Below are 20908 nucleotides of genomic sequence, written 5' to 3'. Positions count from 1 at the left end.
AATGTGATACTCTTGTAGTCCACTTTTGCCCATTTGAGAAACAACTGCAGGGTGTTTATCCAATCATGTGTTTGTATTCCTAAAAAACGATGTGGTCATCCGGACCGCTTGGGGTCGCTCACGCTTCGTCCTGCTTAGGTTTCACATCCTCGTGGATTAACCTCGCAAAATTAACACACTAGTTTGTTGTGGAGCGGTTTTACACATATTGTGGTTGTTATATCTCAAGACACAGATTCAGGTGAGGTGTCTTTTTTTGCTTTTAGCGACAGTGCAGCGAACTAATGTAGCAAGTGCGTTAGAGTGCAGGATTGAATGGCTTTTGTTTTGTTTGGTTGCTCACAAAATAACAACACTCCCCTCCAACTATTGGAACAACGTTCGCAGGTTGGTGATAACGTTTGCTTATTCTGAAATAAGCAAACCAAAAGGTGTGTGTGCAACTTAACGCTACCTAACTGGACTATGCGACAGTAGGCTAACGTTTAGTCCAGCACCTGTTTACAGTCAACTTATTTCTAAGAGTCAATGTTAAAGTTGGGTGATCACTTCTTGAATAAATGAAAATGATCTGAGTGAAATATCTGAAGCTGTGTTCTTTGACCAAGAACATTTCCGCCATTAAACAATATTGCACTTGCAAAATTAAACTTGAGATCAAATCATTTAATTATCTGCATCTATAATCTAGATATCGTAGCTCGATATCTCTCTCTATCTCGTGAGAGGCAAGCTGGGGCTAAGCTGTATCATGCCCTAACATGATGTTGTTGTCTCCATGTCTTCCAGCTCTAGGGTGAAGTCCTCATGAGGTGATGCTGCAAGCGTTGCCCTGTCCTCTGCGGAGGACTCTCATCTCTCTAAAATGGAGGTGTCTGCGGTTGCTCTACTCCACCAAGCCGGACTCTGTTCAGGGCGAGGACTCCACAGAGACCCGCCTGAACCCCCTTAACATTCAGATGCTGTCAAGGAACCTCCACAACCAGATTTTTCGAGGGCTGCAATCAGAGTACAGAGAAGAGGATGTGCAGCGTAGCATTACGCACCTGCAGAGACATCAGCTGTGGGGGAAGGACATTTCACTGTTGCCCGAAGTGGAGCTGAAGCTTCCCCAAATGTATGGCGATAATATTGACGAGCACTTTCGTGTCTTGGCCCAGAAGCAGAGTCTTCCCTACCTTGAGGCCGCCACCAAGCTGCAGCTGGCTGATCTCCCTCCCATGCCGCAGGAATGGAGCTGGGAGGTTGGATGGACACGCTACGGGCCCAATGGGGAGAGTCACAAGGTTGATTTCCCAGAGGAGTCGGCTCTGGTGTTTGATGTGGAGGTGTGCGTGACAGAGGGACGGTGTCCCACGCTGGCTGTTGCTGTGTCCCCCACTAACTGGTGAGGACCAAGCAAGAAATATGAACATCGTGCAAATGGCCCTAAATGCATTACACTGTTCATTGGCAGGGTTGATTAGCTCCACTGGGGTGTTGTTGGTCAAGTTGTTTTGTGTAATAGGCAGAGGATGGGTTCGTACATAAAATGTTTTTTCTATTGAAAATGGGATGTGGGTGTAAATGTTCCAATAGTTACATTAAAATCTTCCCGATGTGTATATTTTTCTTCAATTCCAGGTACTCCTGGTGCAGTAAGCGCCTAATAGAAGAGAGGTTCTCCTGGTCAAACCAGTTGACCCTCGCTGACCTCATCCCTTTGGAGACACCTATCAACTCTGCCCGCCCCCCAGGGGGTCAATGGAAGGAGAGGCTCATCGTAGGCCATAATGTCAGTTTTGACCGATCTTTCATTAAGGAGCAATACTTGCTAAAGGTCAGTATTCATTACCAACTTTGCTTTCTCGCACTCTGTCCCTTTCTTCTTTCTCTTTGTATCTTTATTGTATGATTTAATAATCCTCGTTGTATGAGTCACATGAGTAAAGGTACCTGCCTGTGTATGACATAAAAGGTCTTGTCCATACACTCCAGAACAAAACGGTGTGTTCTTCTCTAAAGGGTTCTAAGGTTCGCTTCATGGACACAATGAGCCTTCACATGGCCATCTCCGGGCTGACCGGGTTCCAGCGCACACTGTGGATGGCCAATAAGATGGGAAAAAGGAGGGGTCTTCAGGAGGTCAAGGAACATATGAAAAAAGCTGGACAGAAAAGGGAGGGTCCAATGGTTTGTGTCCACCACATTTCAGCAACAACATGCATTCATTGTGGTGATGTCGCAGCTGCTTTCCTTTTGTTAAAAGTGTCTGTCGCTTGGCTTTTGTCATCAGCAAAACTCCCCCTGATGTTTTTGTTTGTAGATTGGCTCCTGGGATTGGGTAAACATAAGCAGCATTAATAACCTGGCGGATGTCCATGCTCTGTACGTGGGAGGGCCGGCACTGCAGAAAGAGGCCAGAGAGACGTTTGTGAAGGGCAGCATGACTGATGTCAGGAACAACTTCCAGGTCAGATGTTCATGACAAATCCTGTGTCAAATTGTCTGGTATCATAGGCCAAATGTATTTATATACGGTATATTAAAGTATTCTAAATGACTTGCATTCATCTTGAAGTACTGACGAATGCATATGGCTTTGCTGACCTCTTCAGGAGTTAATGCAGTATTGCGCCATGGATGTCGAAGCCACACATCAGGTCTTCGCAGAACAGCTTCCACTCTTCATGGAGAGGTCACTTAATCCCAACCAACAAACATTTTCTATTTCCTTTTTATATCTATTGATTTCCTAGCCAATATGACATTGCTTTGTACACAATGCTGCATAATGAATCCACCTCTTTTATCTTTAATAAGGTGTCCTCATCCAGTGACGTTTGCAGGGATGCTGGAGATGGGTGTGAGCTACCTTCCTGTCAATCAAAACTGGGGGCGTTACCTGGAAGATTCTCAGGACATTTACGAAGAGCTCCAGAGAGAGATGAAGAAGTCCCTGATGACTCTAGCGGACGATGCCTGCCAGCTGCTGCAGGATGACAGGTGAGAAGAGCACCTATTTATCAGCCCGTTTCTGACTGTAGCACATTATTTAAATCTGGCCTTAAGTGTGTGATGAATAGAAGGATTATAGATTCAAGCATAATCCGTAATTCCATAACTCCAAGGGCCAGGTGCTTTAAAGTGCCATGTCTATAAGCATCCACATTGTATATCAATGGACCTTGTGTTTTTATTTTCCTAAGATACAAAGGCGACCCCTGGCTTTGGGATCTTGAGTGGGATGTGCAGGAGTTTAAACTGAAGAAAGTAGCAGCCAGCAAGAAGAAACACTCCAAAAAAGCAGTCGAAACCAAAGTTGCTGCTCCTCTTCCAGACTTGGATGAAGGTATATGCTCGGATAGATCGAGAGCCACATTTACAATGCCAATGTTATAATCTGCAAAAAAGGTGAAAGATAACCAAGATGAAATTGAGTTTGAGTTGTTGCGATGTTAGACCCAGGTCCACCCGCTGAAGAGGAGATGGCGGGCCCTTTCCCCAGCAAGCTGGCTGTGGAGAAGCTGAAGGAAACAGTGAATCGACTTCCTAAGAGAAGGCAACATCTGCCTGGACATCCAGGGTAAGTGAGGTCACTCCCATGCAACGCACCACCATCCAATAATCAGTCAGTCAGTCCTTCACCCCCTTTACTGTGTCCTTCAGGTGGTATCGTAAGCTGTGTGAGAAGATGTCTGAGGAGGACAGCTGGTCACCTGGAGCCAACCTCATCAGTCTACAGATGAGAGTAACTCCCAAGCTGATGGGTCTGACGTGGGACGGTTTCCCCCTGCATTACACAGGGCAACATGGGTGGGGCTACCTGGTTCCTGGACGCAGGGATAACCTGGTACCTGAGGAGGAAAGTACAGGGCCTGTGTGTCCACACAGGTACTGAAAATACTTGAATCATCAAGACACAAGCTATTCATTATTTACTCGACATCGGATGCGTACGTGTTTATTTGAGCATTGTTGTGTCCCGTCCCACAGAGCTATTGAGAGTGTTTACAGAGAGTATTGTGAGCAGAACAGCAAAGTGCGGCCTGAATATCTGGACTGCAACCCTTCAGAGGACCTGGTGTGGACAGACAGCGCAGTGTGGGCAAAGGTGCATGCGCTCGCCATGTAATTTACCTCATGCTTGAAGTGTTGACCAGAAACAGACCTTTTCATGAATATCCATGAATCGTATGAAAGAGGCGTTTCTTATGACTTCAGATCGTTGAAGTGGTGCCACGGCTAGTAGCTCATGCAGCATGACCTCTCATCAAAATGTTTACGGTGTAAAATAAAAGGCTCTAATGTTGGATCGACTGAAATTGACATTGCGTCGTCCTGGTGTTGGTGTTTAACCGGTGCTACTTCAGGGGTCATTGATCCGGCCCAGAGGCTTTGGAATGATGACGTACATCATGACATTGTTGTGTGTTTCATACCCTCACCTCAAGGTGGAGGAGTTGGGTTCCTTGGAGACTCTGACGGAGGAAAATGGAGTCAGAATGATGAAAAATGGGCAGAGTAAGAAAAACGGAGTGAGTGAAATAGTCACCGTCATTTAACGTGAACACTTAGTACAGTATTGCATTTACATTTTCTATATTTTAATTCCTGGTATCGCCGTGTTAATATGGAGCAGCACTATCTGGTCTTACATGCAGCGTGTTGTGGTTTATTCTACACATGTTTTGTTTTACTGGGCTGAAAATGAACATTAGTTACTTGTTGTATAATATAGTTTGCATTGTGTATCAACAACAGTCTCAAGGTCCACATTATTCCCCGGAGGAGAGTCACTGCCATTATCACCACGGAAACGGTCCCTACAACGATGTGGATGTCCCAGGGTGCTGGTTTTTCAAATTACCTCATAAGGTGAAGATTCACTGTTTACCTTGAGCGTCCTGAATAACTATGATTGGCATATTGCCACTTCATCGAATTGCTGAATGTGTGTGTTTTCAGGATGGCAATCACAACAATGTTGGCAGTCCTTTTTCAAAAGACTTCCTGTCCAAGATGGAGGATGGTACTCTCAGGGCTGGACATGGTGGAACCAACGCCACACGAGCTCTGGAGATCAACAAAATGGTGTCCTTCTGGAGGAATGCCCATAAACGTATAAGGTGCCTCTCAGTTTCCACCATAGTCATCCATCCGTTTGTCATTAAGAGTTTGAATACAGGATTTCACTGCGTCTTTGTAGCTCCCAGATGGTGCTGTGGCTGAGAAAGGGAGAGCTTCCTCGTATTGTCAGCAGGTTTGTCTGCTAAATCAATCGCTGTCCTTCATTTATTCATCAGCCATATAGTGGTGAAAAGTCCTTGCTGTTTTTTTAACAACCCTTCTGTCTCCCAAAGACACAAAGAGTTTGATGAAGAGGGCCAGTATGGTGCCATATTACCTCAAGTCGTCACCGCTGGAACGGTCACGCGCAGGGCTGTGGAGCCCACGTGGCTGACTGCCAGTAATGCACGGGTGAGAACGAGAAACGCAACTCTGAGAGCACCGTTTGAGAGAAATGTTGTTTGTATGGACAGTTTCTTATTTTGTGTCCATAGCGGGACCGGGTGGGCAGTGAGCTGAAGGCCATGGTGCAGGTACCACCTGGATATCACCTGGTGGGAGCAGATGTAGACTCTCAAGAGTTGTGGATTGCTGCTGTGCTTGGAGAGGCTCACTTTGCTGGCATGCATGGTGAGATTTCCCCTTTTTTAAAGATATATTGTATAGTTCTTTAACACCATGTTATTAAAGTTGTAAAAGTTTGACCACGCAGCATCTGATGCCTCTGCTGGGTTCAGGTTGTACGGCGTTTGGCTGGATGACCCTTCAGGGAAAGAAGAGCCAGGGCACAGACCTACACAGCCGCACCGCCGACACTGTGGGCATCAGCCGAGAACACGCCAAGGTGTTCAACTACGGACGCATTTATGGTGCGGGACAACCCTTTGCTGAGAGGCTGCTACTGCAGTTCAACCACCGCCTCGGTCAGGCAGAAGCCGCCAGTAAGGCCAAGCAGATGTACGCCTTGACAAAGGGCATACGCAGGTGCGCTCAGTAGTTGTGTGTTCAGGTTCCGATCTTATATTTTAGTTGTTTGTGGAAAAGGGATTTCATCGAGCTCTAGTGCGACATACAGGTTTGTGTTTATTTATTCCATCAGATACCAGCTGTCAGAGGAGGGCGAGTGGCTGGTCAATGAACTGGGTATAGAGGTGGAGCAGGAAGACGACGGAAGTGTCACCCTGCAGGAGTTGCGGAGGATCACTAGACTGGCCTCACAGTGGTGAGGGAGCAAGTAAAACATCACATGGACACCGACGGGCACTGTTGGTGTCACAATATATCCTCCCATGTCGTCTCATTTCCCTCTTTTATGCCGCTCAGCTCGCGGCGGAAGAGGTGGGATATGGTCGACAAACGTCTGTGGGCTGGAGGAACGGAGTCAGACATGTTCAACAAGCTGGAGAGCATTGCTCATTCAGCCCAGCCGGCCACTCCAGTTCTCGGCTGCAGGATTAGCAGAGCGCTGGAGCCCGAGGCAGTTAAGGATGAGGTGAGGCATACATCTAAGCCACATGGTGGTATTCAACTAGCATTAACAGCCAAAACACTTTTTTCCCCCATTAGTATAATTTGGGGGATTGATTGTAAGAGATGTTTATTGCCTTGTGTATTATTTACTGACTTTTTACCGGTTAAAAATCAGATCATTTTAAAAGAGGAAATTACACATTTGTCAAAAGCCGGATAACACGATACGCTTTAAATTAGGATGGTGCGATATTCTGTTTGTCAGTTTATCACGAGCAGAGTGAACTGGGTGGTCCAGAGCTCTGCAGTGGACTACCTCCATCTGATGCTGGTGGCCATGAAATGGCTCTTTGAGGAGCACGACATCGATGGCCGTTTCTGCATCAGCATCCACGATGAGGTGCGGTACCTCGTCCGGAGCGAAGACCGCTACCGAGCAGCGCTGGCACTTCAGGTCACAAACCTGCTTACGAGGTCTGTATTTCATTCTTATATGATGGAATAGGCAATACACTTTGCAGCTTTTCTGAGTGTGAGCGTGTGTCTTCTGCAGGAGTGTGTTCGCTCATGCGTTAGGCATGCAGGACCTTCCCCAGTCAGTAGCTTTCTTCAGTGCAGTAGACATTGACCAGTGCCTGAGGAAGGAGGTCACCATGGACTGCGTGACGCCCTCCAACCCCACAGGTCTGGAACGCAGATACAACCTACCACCCGGTGAGTCCTGCACACCATCATCAGCCTTGATTTGAGTTTTGTCGTACTATTAGTAGTTATATTATATCTACTTTTCAAATGTGTGATAAAAGAAAGGAAAAAAAAAGACTGCAGGGTAAATTGAGGATCAAATACCTGCAGGTATCAAATACATTTGTGTACATTAATTAGTATTTTAATAATTTTTTATTTGAAGGTAACTTAAACATGAATTAATCAAATTAAATCTGGCTGAAAACAAGTATATCCATGTGCCTTAGTCCAAAATCAGATGCCATTTTACATTTTCAATGACCTTTCAGATTTCTTTGCACTAGATTACACAGCCTTGCCACAAAAGATTACAAAGGAGTACAACAATTATGTACAAAGTAATTTATAGGAACACGTTAACATATCAACATCTCAACTCCTGATACCTGCCAGTCTTGGTAAAAGTCCATCCAAAACAAAGTGTAAATAAATAGAAAATATACATGTTAAAGCACTTTACACAAAGCTAGGCTGAAACTCTGGATGCATTTGTGTATTGGAAACCATCGATCCACCTCTTTCCTTTGTGTATCAAATAACTGATAAAATAGAGCCATCTTAAGTGTTACTATATCTATTTACAACTCTACTATCTTTAATGTGATTCTTAAAAGTGGCCACTGGAAACCGCTACAACTAACATGTTTAGAAATACATACTAAATAAAGTGAACACAACCAGAGTGTTAAACAAACTTGTGCCAACTTTCCACAGGTGAGGCATTGGACATGTACCAAATCATTGACATCACTAAGGGCTCTCTGAACAAGGGAAGATAGAGAGCAGGTCAAGAGCCGTGAGGAATCTGGAGGTGTGTGATTCCAACAAAGTGAGTCTTGGCTCACTGTTTTCTCTTCTTCTGTTTGGGTTCTTTTGGCTCCTCTGCATCCTGCGACTCATTGGTCTGAAAGGATTGAAAGAAGAAACAGACTATAAGACCTCAGCCAGCAGAGAGTGTTCAAGGCACAACAGATGCCTTCAAAACATCACACGTGGGAAAACAGTTGAACATTGTGCCGTATTGACTAATGTGAGGAAAGACAGCGTGGCCCTTTGGAGCTGCTCGTTACAGTATGACACTCACCCCCTGACTCTCATCCTGCTCCTGCAGGGCTGCGTCCAGTGTGACAGCGTTGATGCGGAAATCTCTTGATGCGCTCATCTTCATGTACTGCATCAGGTTTACCTGGACAGACACACAGGCGCTGGTGAAACACTGTACGAGGGGCCTAATTAATAACGCAAGTGTTTCGCCAGCTTTTTGCCTTTTTTAGCTCAATGGTCTGTTTTACAACTCTCTTTATAGTTTTTATTGTCAACTACCTCGAGCAATCTAGTTCAAATACCTTTGATTTCTTTGAGAGTGTGATGAGGTATTTTTCATACTGCTCAATACTGAAGATCACGTTGGGGATGGATTTTGTCTCACGCAGAAGCTTTGCCTTCCAAAAGAAAATAAATGTTTTGTTCTACAATGTATCTAGACGTGATTATTGATATGATATAGAAACAGAACGTCATTAATAACATCAATATAGGATGAAATTACTTACAGAGGGAGCAGTGTTCACGTCATTTCTTTTCTTTTTCTTCTTGTCATCTGCATTTCCACCACTGAATTCTCCACTCTAATAAATAAAAAAAATCCCTTGTGAACCTGAAGTAAACCATAACTGAAAAGTCAAGTGCTAGCGCAATCATTATGAGATTGTTTGTCTGAAAACCTGAAGCTTTGGCGGCGAATAATCTACAATCGAGCTGTACCTGTGCGTATGAGAAGAAGGAGTAGCACTGTGGCGTTAGGTGGGAGCCCGACAGTTTGACCTGCACAGAAAACACTTGATTTGCATGATATCAGAAGTATTAGAAGATTCAAAACAAGAGAAACAATACCTCAGACTCACCAGCTTCTCAAAGCGTGCTGGCAGTGCTCCTTGCTGGCTGGCGCACACCTGGATGTACTAAGACAACACATGGAGAAGAGAAATTAATGTTGCACTGGAAAAACATTACATTCAGTCAGAGATCATAGAGGGGGGACACATGCGTACATATTTGACCAGCGTGGTGAGGATGGTGTATGTGCGACTCAGTTCTCTCAGCAGTGTGATGGTGCAGGTGCCGGGCAGCAGCGCCGTCTGGACCAGCTCATTTAAAGCCGTCAAAAGAGTCCCGAGCTGCAGCATCACTGCTTTCTCTATTGGATCCTGTCGGCCTGCAGTCTGGGTGGCCTCACCTACATGTCAAGAATGCAACATCCCAGAAGCTTTATTGCCATTCCCTGACAGAGGCATCTCTTCCCTTGTCCCCTCTCAACATTACTCCAGCTGAGCGTCAGTGTGAAAGGCTTCTTACCAGAACCCGATTTGTCGGAGGATGGCTGGCTTTTCTTTCTGGCAATCAGCCAGTCCACTTCATCAAGCACTTTGTCAACCTGAGACAGGACCAGCAGCTGGGGTGAGAGATTAAAATGATGATGATGATGATGGTGGTGAGCACACTGCACAAACAGATTCTGAGCCATTGATGTCACAGCAAATCAGAAGCTTCCGCTTGTAAGAGCCAACACTCACCGCTCCTGTGGTTGCAGTCTTCATGTTGACAATGGCAAAGTGAGACTGTTTTTCCACCTCCACATTCTGACCATACCGAAAGGAAAGACAGTGATTTGTTCATTTAGACCCAGGAGGCACGTGCAACATATTATTGTAGGATGTAAAAATCTATATGTACAATAGTAGAATCGTGATTAGATATGTGGCCAAAATTAAATGGCTGTGAAGTTTTAATGCCAAATTGCTTGCGCTTTGTAATTGTGTGTACCTGATCGATATCTCCTAGTTGGCTGTGGATGTCTTGGCACAGTTCCAGTAACAGGCTCACAGGACTCTTATAGAGAACATGCAGGTTGAAGAGCAGAGAGAGCAGGCCCTTGGCGAAAGCAGGATCCTCTAAATGAGAGAAACAAACAGATCTCTACACACCGTACTGTACATGGACGCAAATATTAGGTAAACGGTCACTCACCAAAACTGGTCTCCTTGCACAGTTTCACAGTCCACGTGATCATCTGTACAAACTGTAGATGAAGACACGTGTTAGTGGAACAGGTGCTACGGAGTTTGTTGTGTGAAGTGCACTGAAGAGTGCAGCTACCTGCTGGGAGGAGGGCTTTAGCTGGCGTGAAAGCACACTCAAGATGCTGACCAGCAGCTGAGCCTCTTTGCTGTTAAATTCTTCCTCACCTCCACTCAGCTGTGTGAACAGAGCCCTCTGTTGACAGGCAAAGAACATGAACAGTGCTCAGTACATTTCAAGCATTGCTGTCTGAAAAACCAAAAAAAAATCAATCCTGGTTAAACATTCTGTGAAATATTGTTTAAAGCCAGGCTTCTGAAACAAACGATGGATAGGGGTGGCTCACACTTTTCCACCACAACTGTTTGGAGGTAATCTTTAGAATATGTAGAAAATAACCAAATGAATTACGTATCAGTGCACCTGAAACTGTCTGATGTAAAAGAAGTTCATCTCTGTAACGTTGCCGTCGTCTGGCTCATTATTGTCCTCGGAGATGTCTGCAAGAAACACAAAATGTGATGACTTCCTGCGCGCTGTTCAGACTCACTGTTTGAAAACTGTGCGTGTCTAACCCATGGTGGAGAGGAGCTGGGCCATCCTGTCTGGATAGCGCTGCTGACAAGTTGTGAAGATCCTGAGCAGACCTTCCAGACACAGCAGGGACAAGCTGGAGCGCTTCTCCTTCTTCCCCGCGTCCTCCACGACACTGGGGATGTTGGTGTAACGCCACATCAGCACACTGGATTATGCCAGGACAGATCTCTCGTTGGTCAAACAATGTCACAGACAACAAAACCATAAACGTGGCCAAGCTAGATGCTGTTATTTAGGCTAAGGGGGTTTGGACCTTGTCATGTCACAGAGGAAGCGGAAAGTTCTGTCCGTGTTCTGCCCATCGGGTCCATCTGTGTGTCCAGTTTCCTCCAGCTGCTGGGTCTTCTGTACAGCCACATTTACTGCGTAACGCACAAATTCTCCACTAGAGCGAAGCACTGAGAGAGCCTCCTCTCGGCTCTGACTGCTGTCCCTGAAAAAGAAAACAAAAGAAATGCAATATTTTCAGCAAACAATCCAGTCATGTTTCAATCTAGTATTCTTTTTAGTATTTTGGTGTTGCCAATACTACCCATGATTCAGTGAACATAGTTCTATCTTTTAGCTCAAGGTTATTTGCGAGTGTCATTTTGATAAATGTAATAGAAAAAAATAAAACTAGTGCTTTCCTCGATGAACACAGTCTTTATCAAAGCAGTTTTATATTGTGATTTTTAATTTAATAAAATGTGATCTTTATATTCAGACGGAGACAGTAGGTATAACTGTGATCCGTGTAAACATAGCGACCAAAAGCATTTACCTGAAGAGCACAGCGAGGAGAGTTGATATGAAGCCCAACGAGAGTAAACTGCGAGGACTCTTGTTTGAAGGCACTCGACCCTTTCCACATTTCTCCTTCAGGATCTCAGCCAGTTTGTGGTAGCGGTTAAATAGCTCCAAGAGCTCTTCAAAGCAGCTTTTACTGCAACACACAAATCATCACTTTAACAAATAAGCTACACGAGGCCTTAACTATACAAAGATAAGTGGTTATTACCTGTAGTTGGCTTTGATGAAGTTGTACTCCATAAGGATCTCATACACTCCCATCACCAGCACAGCGTAGATATTATTCTTAACCCCAACACTTGATCCTGTGGAAAACTCAGCTGACTTGTCCTGAGAGAGAGAGAGAGAGAGAGAGAGACACACACACACACACACACACACACACACAGAGAGAGAGAGAGAGAAGACGAGGCTTTCAGTCGCACAACATTATCTGGCTAGGGTAGAGACAAGCATGTATATACTTGTAGGATTTGCTTCTTGCTTGCAAATCTCATTGGGATTCCCATATTTTCTTCAATCAGACTACTTGTTTTTATTTAAATTACAAACTTAAAAGTATTGGCACACAGAACTAAACCAATAAAGTTTCTGGGAAAGTTACTCCTGCTTTTAACCAACAAGTGGGAGAGTTGAAGACTGAGCCGAACATTTGAAGCCCATGCGATCTAGTTCAGTGTTTTACAGTGTCTGCTGTATACTTGTCTTTAATGCATACCAGCTCAAAGTCCTCCAGTTCACTCTTGATCATGCGTCTTGTCATGCTCTCTAGGATTGTCTGTAGTTCAGACTGGTATCCCTCCCCCTCCTCCTCCTCCTCCCCCCCACTGTCGTCAGTGTTGGGGTTGGCCGATCGCCGCATGTTCTGCAGCCACAGCAGGCAATGTACAGTACAGCTCAGCAGATGGGCCTGAAATGGAACAAACGCTATTTAGAGTAAGACATTAACACAGCACAAACAGTCACTGAAGTGGTACAAAGCACACAGAGTACCAGTGGCTCCTGGAGGTAGACTTGGTCTCCGAGCGCTGTGATGCACGGTTCCAGTTTCACCGGGGGCAGCAGGTCTTGTTCAGGTTCGTAATATCGCCTCAGCTAAGGATACAAAGACATGACATACAGCTCCTCATCTTATAGATAACATGACAAACCGGCTATTATACCCAGTATACACCTTATATACACACACACATACCTGCGAGAAGAGGGTCTGCATGATGGAGCTTGCAAGTTGAGAGTTGCGACGGAGGACATCATAGAAACCCTGAAATAGTTTAGAATGTGCCTTCTCAGTATAAATACAACATCTTTCCACACACACACACTACGTGCTGCTCTGAGGAATCACACAGCAATCATACTTCAAAAGTTTAAAAGGTTTCTTTTAGGATTTTGTCTGCAGTTGAAAGATGGAGTAAAAAAAGTCCAGCTTACCAAGGCTATGATAAATGGTTAGTAATTGTAGCAGCATGTAGCAAAATTAAACTAACAAACATGGCAAAAGAGACCTAACCTCATAGAGCATGAGGCGTACGTCAGCCTGCTGGCCGAGGCAGCGACGCAGGCTGCTGAGGATCTCCAGACAGAACGCTTCATTGGCAGCTGAGTTGTAGCGAGCGTGAACGTCCACTTGGATCTGTTCAGGGGTTCAGTTATTATACAACAGACCATGTTTAAAATTGCACATATTGTCCCAGCTGCATATGTTTTCCAGCCACTTTGCTGCACACGCCTCAGTACAGTCTAACTGGATCTGTACCTGGCTGGAGGAGATTGCCTGGCTGCACTGGCTTGAGGCCAAGCTGCCCAACACTTTGAAGTTCTTCAGCAGCAACAAGAAGCCGGTCACTGCAGACTTCCTCCCGTCCAGTTGGCTTAAAGAGAATCATATGGAGGGAAGAACAGTGGAAGAAGATATCTTTATTTATGTGTTACACTAACTTTTAATTACAGTCGAGGTATCAAATGTGTTTACCAAAGCATGATTCATTAAATTGTACTGATAAACCTCATATGATTCAAAGCAAAGCAGTGCCCACCTGGAAAACATGGCCTTGCGGAGAACTAAAATCAAAGCATCTTTCAAGGACATGCTGACTTTGAGCAAGGGCTGGAGATTACACAGAGAACAATAATTAAACAAAATAAATCTCTACAATGTGTGTGTGTGTGTGTGTGCGTGTACCTGGATAGCTTTTAGTAGACCCTGAACAGTGGACAAAGGCAGGTATGACAGGTGGTCAAATGTCTCTGTCACCTTAGAAGATGACTCCAAGAGGATCATGGGAGCAGAAACCACGATGTCAGAGAAAAGATCTGATGATACAGAAACAAAGAGAGAAAAAAATCAGAATCTAGTTTCTAACTAGACTGATTGGAAATGTTTGTAAACCAAAAAGCTTGGACTTATATCTAAAGGTTGTAAAACCTAAGTAATGATTGACAGGTGATGCTGTCTTTGTGACCAATCGATTCAAGACCTGGTCCAGTATCTCGCCTCTGATAGGCTCGTGCATCTGTTGTAGAAGAAACACACATCCTTCAGTGAGAAAACAATACAATGATGTAGTCAATTATCAGTCATTTACATTGTGGATTCTATCAAATAAAATACCTTAAAGCCCTGCAGAAGCACCTGTCCTCCCAGCTTGCATGCCTGCTGATTGGGGGTCCGGGCTATGGTAGCAGACCCTTCTGTGGTCTTGCCAAATGGTCCAGGTTTGGGTCCGAATGCATCCATAAGGTAGAAGCCCAGCTGCACCAGCCCCTGGGTCACATGATCCCAACCAAACACACTGCACAGGCAGAGGTAGAATTTATGTGGAGATGATAAACTACAAATATTGTGTTCATGTTGGATGTGAGAAGATAAAATAGTGAATATAATATCAAATTATCATAATTTAGGCCAAGAAAGTCATATCAAGACATGCAAAGTTCTTCTGTCAAAGGGTTAATTGTCTTGACGCTCTGACCTGTTCTTGACTGTGTCCAGTATCATCCGAGCCAAACTGCAGTGCTCAGGCAGGAGGTCCTGCAGGAACTTTGACCCCTGCTGCAGCTGCTCATCCTTGAAGCTCTTGATGATTGCCCCCTTCAAAAGGTCAAACACCTAACCAAACCAGAGAGAGGATAAATATACAGAAAAGATAAAATCGAGAAGACTCCAATGAGTATCGGGAAACATGTATAGTTCTCACCTGCTCTTCATACCGCTGGATACGTGCGACTGAGAGTAACAGGGCAACGCTAAAAGGGCATAAATCCCCATAAGACGTCTGCAGAAATGCAATTCCAGATTTATGGCATACTCTTCATTGTAAAAAGTAATTATTTTACAAAAATAACCAACAGATGAGTTGTACATAACCTTGAAGCTTTTAAGAAATTCTCTCCCGAGTTCGTGGTCGAGTCGTATAGCAAAGACTATGTGGAGGATAGCAGTGCCCTCCACATGTCTCAGCTGGTCCTGTGGAATGGACTGAACCTCTAGATCCAGGCTCCTGAGCAAGGAACCGTGAAAAAACCACAATCAGTAATGTAAAGTAGGCAGTACGATACAGAGTGAACACAGTATGTTCCACTTGCAGTGTATGAGCCACTCACTCTCCATGTTTCTGCTCCTCTTCCTGGCAAACATCTTGTTCCTTAAAATAACATACGATTCCGTCCAGGACCTGTTTCTTACAACCCTAGCAGACAGAGTGCAGGGCAGGCATTTATAACTTAAAACAAGGAGGAAAGATGATTGATTAACTAACTAACTAATTATCTCTCTCTCTCTCACACACACACACACACACACACACACACACACACACACACACACACACACACCTTTGCAGATAAAAGCAGCAGTTGATAAACCAGCGGTGGGATCTCCTGCAGATCCAGCTTGGTGAACATCCTCACTACTTTCTCCACCACAAACTGCAGCTCCTCTGATGACACAGGCACGTCCCTAAAATGAGGCAGACACACTAGTATTAGCAGATAAAAGCATTGCTATACACTGTAAAACATTATGACAGCAAGAAAAAGTGAAACAATTAATAAAGTTGTATTATTCTGTGGAGACTGAATAGTCTCTGAGAATGTCAAAGGTGTTACCTGAACATGGTTGTCAGGTGGATGACACATTGTGGATCCCATCTGTATGACAATAAAAGCAAAACTCCTATGACTATTATTACTATTCGTTAGAAATCCATATGAAATGGTTTGGACTCGAATATGTTCTCTCAGTGAGGGGTTTGGGCATGTAGTCGTTGTCATATATGCTCAAGAAAGCCTTAAAGAATGCATGTCAAATGTACAGAAAGTTTGAAATGTGAGATGTTCTCACCTGCTCGAGCAGAGGCTGTTGATCAGCTGTTTCTTGTATTCTTCGCCACTGAGTTCACCTAACGTTATGATAAAAATAACAAGCAACCACACGAGACAGAAAATCATCATATTATAATTTGCACATTGGAGTTTACGGCACCAAGTTAGATGATAATGTTTTTGATATTACATTAAATGATAAAGTTCCCAGCGCTAGTAAGTTGCACTCACCTTCGCCATAAGACAAGGTTTCACATGCTGAAAGGGCAGTGAGCACAGTAGGAAATAGCTCCAGGGATTTCCCACTGCCCATTTTCCCCACCTTAATGGCTTCAACAAAAAGAGACGCCAGTTTTGCAAGAGAGGGTCCGGGTAGTGTCTGGGTCTGTGTATAACAAGTAAGAGGCAAAATGGTAATTAGACAAAGGCTATACCGAGCACATGAACAAACAGAAAAGGATATATGTAAAGACAGGTTTATAATCCAAAATGTGCTAAAACCGATAGGACAGCAACTCAATACAGGATGCTGTAAAAAAAAGTGTTTGGATTAAAAAGGAAAAGATGAGAAATCTAGTAGTTTAGAGGAATTTGTGCATGTCGCAAAACAATGTTGTTATAAATCAGTAGGTTTGTAATAATTTCTCAATTTTAAGATATTTTAGCATTATGTTGAGGTAATGGTGATCCACCCATGTCTCATATGCTCATATTCATAGTATTGGGCAGTACATAGCGCTCAAAAGAGCAGTTAGCTGTGACTGGTTATTTAACTTCTCATTCAAAGACACACTACAGTACAACCACAATCCCGCCAGTTACAAGGAATGTGTTGCTTTATTTGTCAATACTTGTGACTTCCCTCTGACGAAAGAGACATCATTATTATTATTAGTAGATTATACCTCCAGCATCAGCAGACCAATGATATCAGCTGCCACCTCAGTCTGAAGATCCCCAGACTCACACAGAGGGATGCAGTGTTGATAAACAAGAAGTCTGCGGCTTGACCCTTCAGTGGAATCGGGTGGGGAGCCTTAAAAAGAGCAGACAATGCCGGTTATTTAAACGTGTTTAATGAGATATGATAGTGCAAGTCATACACCGTGTTATGATCTTTAATACCACTAACAGCAGCGGATAATGTGTGCTTACCTTTAAATATGCCTTTAATCATGGCACCGGCATTCTTGCCCTTCAGTGAGCCACTGTTAATCACAGTGGTTAGCTAAAGAGCACATGTTAGAGACAGTGTTTTTATTTTGTTATCAACAAGGTTATAAAATGTGGTGCGCCCAGTTGACAAACATAATGTAGCGTTACCTGGTCACTTGTAAGCGAGGAAAGGTACTTCTGAAGTTCGGCGGTACAGTCACCATCTGACAGCATGACGATTTTGTCCATTGCAGCCCTCGTGATTTCCGGTCAAACCGACACCAGCGGCTGGTAAACGTGCCGTTAGAGACGGGATGAAATCCCCGTTTGTTGTCAACCTCGGGGGAGCTCGTTGTTACTGCAGCCAACGACGTGACACGTGAACCAAATGTGAGAATTGAGGTTGACTACCTTTCGTCGTCCTCGACGATCGTTTGGCTAATTGTGATGCAGGACATTAGATTAAATTAAGTAAACTAGCGAACTAAAGTTAGTAGCCCTCGGTAGTTTTAGTAACGCCTGCAAAGACGCTCGTGCATTACGAAGTTCCCGCCAGCGCACACTTCCTGTTTTCTTTTGGGGTTGCCAGATTCGGCTCAGAGTATCCTGCGACGCCGTCAGCACAATATGACATTATACCATAAAATACAAGTAGTAACACAACACGTATTTTACTGGAAGGTGACATGATTTAGAAACAGAAAGGTGTATCCCAAAATGTATGTTGAAATATGTATTTAAATACTTTATGTATTCAGACCTGGCAATCCGGTTTACTAGGCACGCCGACAAGGGTAATTAGAGTTGACGCTCTTGAAAATCCGTATTTCGGGCATGTGTATTTAACTTTTTGTCTTGGCTGTGTTTGACTGTATAACGAACTGGTAAGATTTAAAGCTAAGCACGTATTGGTCTTGTGAATAACATTAGCTTACTAGTTTTTATAAGATGCATTTAGCTATTTCCTTGCCACATGTCGCTCCTGTCAAATTATGATGGACATGTATCTATTTTTTATTTCCCCATATTGTGCGTCCTCGAGTCCTTTTCCCTACGGGAGATTCGAGCGGAGGAGACGAGGAAGAGGAGAGAGAGAGTCGCAACAGGCATTTCAAACATCCTCCATTTTAAAGCGACGTTAATTAAATACGACTTATGCCACAGCTGCGTCAGCTTTTCATTATTTAGTTATACTGTCATAAGTCTTTGGTTATACCTCTAACAGTGTTCATGACAACGTATATCTTTACTATTACTTCGATTCACAATGTGGCATAATGTGACAAGAACATTTGAATGTCATGTATTTGTAATTAACACACATACCCAAATTACAGCCTTAATATATTGTATTGTGTTTATCCACGAAAAGTACTATACAAATAAATAGTGACACATGATTGATGTATATCATATGCACACAAACAGTCTTGTCTTTATGGCAACATCAAATCCTGCAAATTAGTGCTACAATGCAAACGATTTTTCTTATTGATATAATAATTTGACGACAGCAGCTGATCATCATGTCAGTATACAGTTATATCAACAAAATAAATTGTTACGGGTATTCCATTGTCAGGTGTCTTTTACACCGGTGTATCTTCACTCATAGCGCCCCGGGGCAAGTGATTATCGCTCCCCGAGACGCACTATTAGAATCGGGATGTCCTTAAATACAGAGAGATACTGTGATTGAGTTCCGGGTCACAAGTCAGTAGGATTAGTGTTAGGTTGTATATTTCGATTAAATAATTCCGGGTCAGTCCAGTATGAACAGCGGGCCAGTGGCGCAATGGATAACGCGTCTGACTACGGATCAGAAGATTCTAGGTTCGACTCCTGGCTGGCTCGTTACTTTTCATTTTCAGACAAGCAACAGATGTAAGCAATAAAGTACTCGAGGCAGTACTGTATCGTCAATAATGTCCTGTTCAAGGGTGTTGTTAGGCCCTTACGCCTCATGGCAAACCCTTGAACAGGACATTATTGACGATACAGTACTGCCTCGAGCACCCCACTGCCCCTATAATACGGTTGCCTGCGACATTATAAATAGTAAGTAAATAGTAAGCTGCCTTTCAGCACAAAATAGTTGTAGCCACTAAACGTTGTGTTCAGTAGCCTGTCATTCTGTAACTTGTTACTAATGACTAACATTAGCTAACCTAGCTACCGTTAGCAGTCCCATCTCAGTATAATGTTGCAGAAGAAAAGGTTGTACTTTTTACTCGACTACATTTATTGTATATTTAGTTACTAGTAACTTTGAAATGTGATCTCTATACATACAAAATACTGCGTATGCTTTATAGATTCATTGTTATAGATTCAACTACATTCAATTCAATTCAGTTTATTCTATATAGCCCAATATCCAGTGGCGAATGGTGGAATTATTTTTTGGTAGGGCCATCCAATCAATATTAGCAAACATCCCAGAATGATTCAATGCAAAAAAAGTATTAAACACGCATTTCAACTTTGTAGTTAAATATTTAACATTTATTCCAACACTGACATAATAAGTACATCTTATTCATACAATTCAGTATATTAATATATATATATATATCATATAATAATATTCAGTATAATATGATATATAAATACCATCTAATGTAAATATACAATATACATATCATAAATATATTATAATAACATAAATATTGTATAATATAAATCACATATATATATATATAAATATATATAAAATATAATAGAACATGTTTATATATTAAGATGCCCCTATGAACCTTGTTAAGGTCTGTTTTTATCCACCTCCTCATTGTGTTTCTTCACCTCAATCCCGTGTCCGTCGTCCTGCTGGTAGTGACGTTCACTTTGCCCAATATGGATGATTGACGGGGTTATCCATGTGTGTCCTGGTGTTGTCATGTGTTCTTAATTTTTCCAACAAGTGATTCATGTCCCTTACTCCCGTAACTGTCCATGCTGGATCTGTCCCCGTTGATTTTACCGTGTCGGTCTTCTTGGAAGAAAAGTGCACACACTCATGCTCGCCTGGCCGGTTCCGCTTTGGGCCAGATGACTTTGACCCAAAGCTGAATCTATTTTAGGACGCGGATTGGCTAAATTGTATATCACTCATTTATATCTTTAATCAGTAATAGGCTAATCTAAATTCATCCATAAGTAGAGAGAGAAGAGGAGATAGGTGCTCAGTGTATCCTACAACATCCCCTAGCAGCCTATAAGCCTATAGCAGCATATCTAGGGGCTGGACCAGGGCAAACCTGATTCAGCCCTAACTATAAGCACTATTAAAGAGGAAAGTCTTAAGTCTACTCTTAAATGAGGTGACTGTGTCTGCCTCCCGGACTGAAAGTGGAAGCTGGTTCCATAACAGAGGAGATTGATATTGATTGAATGCTCACCAGCACTATGTCATTAGACTCCTGGATTGTCAGTCCGTTTATGGCTAGATTAGTTTTCACACAATCTGTATATATTTACCATTTGCTTTTTTATTTTTTCCTCAGTAATCTTTATTCCAGCACAGTTTTTTTATACCTTTTAATCACCTGTTACTGACTATGTCAGCCTTATACACAATCTGTATTTGATCATATCTGTCTTCAATTTATATTTTAAATGTATATGATTCTTTACTTGCAGTAGAATATATTTGACAGTGTGTAATTGGTATTTTTTAATTCTCTAAAAGATACTT

At 43.2% G+C, this 20908-nt stretch overlaps 2 protein-coding genes and 1 non-coding gene across 5 annotated transcripts; 2 read left to right on the top strand and 1 right to left on the bottom strand.

Annotated features, from left to right (window-relative positions):
• Positions 1-133: 133 nt before the first annotated feature.
• On the top strand, positions 134-8743 carry polg (polymerase (DNA directed), gamma). Its single transcript, XM_034534926.1, has 23 exons — positions 134-241; positions 790-1387; positions 1624-1819; positions 2005-2172; positions 2306-2452; positions 2598-2677; positions 2803-2985; positions 3189-3331; positions 3442-3565; positions 3649-3873; positions 3976-4093; positions 4434-4517; positions 4744-4857; positions 4948-5108; positions 5189-5242; positions 5343-5460; positions 5544-5679; positions 5787-6033; positions 6149-6271; positions 6373-6541; positions 6785-6993; positions 7073-7233; positions 7981-8743. Exons 2-23 carry the CDS (start codon positions 816-818, stop codon positions 8043-8045), a joined length of 3597 nt encoding a protein of 1198 aa, XP_034390817.1. The 5' UTR covers positions 134-241; positions 790-815; the 3' UTR covers positions 8046-8743.
• On the bottom strand, positions 7594-17770 carry fanci (FA complementation group I). 3 transcript variants are annotated; one of them, XM_034534923.1, is made up of 37 exons: positions 17383-17770; positions 17215-17287; positions 16965-17095; positions 16291-16444; positions 16079-16136; positions 15844-15885; positions 15571-15694; positions 15340-15425; positions 15104-15236; positions 14934-15011; positions 14709-14845; positions 14348-14528; positions 14162-14249; positions 13919-14049; positions 13773-13843; positions 13493-13607; positions 13247-13369; positions 12929-12997; positions 12727-12828; positions 12452-12643; positions 11942-12063; positions 11705-11866; positions 11195-11374; positions 10920-11086; positions 10768-10844; positions 10423-10539; positions 10294-10345; positions 10090-10217; positions 9840-9905; positions 9622-9718; positions 9318-9502; positions 9171-9227; positions 9031-9090; positions 8820-8894; positions 8613-8708; positions 8351-8452; positions 7594-8170 (listed from the first exon to the last, which is right to left on the bottom strand). In XM_034534923.1, exons 1-37 carry the CDS (start codon positions 17461-17463, stop codon positions 8108-8110), a joined length of 3975 nt encoding a protein of 1324 aa, XP_034390814.1. In that variant the 5' UTR covers positions 17464-17770; the 3' UTR covers positions 7594-8107. The 3 variants fall into 3 exon arrangements, with proteins under 3 accessions (XP_034390814.1, XP_034390815.1, XP_034390816.1); XM_034534924.1 differs by having other exon boundaries at positions 7596-8170; positions 17215-17267; XM_034534925.1 differs by having other exon boundaries at positions 7598-8170; positions 13991-14049.
• A 1225-nt stretch (positions 17771-18995) lies between these two features.
• On the top strand, positions 18996-19068 carry trnar-acg. Its single transcript has one exon. It is a non-coding gene; the product is annotated as a tRNA-Arg (tRNA).
• Positions 19069-20908: the final 1840 nt, after the last annotated feature.

Source organism: Cyclopterus lumpus, chromosome 6, assembly GCF_009769545.1.
Source record: "Cyclopterus lumpus isolate fCycLum1 chromosome 6, fCycLum1.pri, whole genome shotgun sequence".
NCBI classification, from domain to species: Eukaryota; Metazoa; Chordata; class Actinopteri; order Perciformes; family Cyclopteridae; genus Cyclopterus; species Cyclopterus lumpus.
This window is presented reverse-complemented; position numbering and strand designations above follow the sequence as displayed.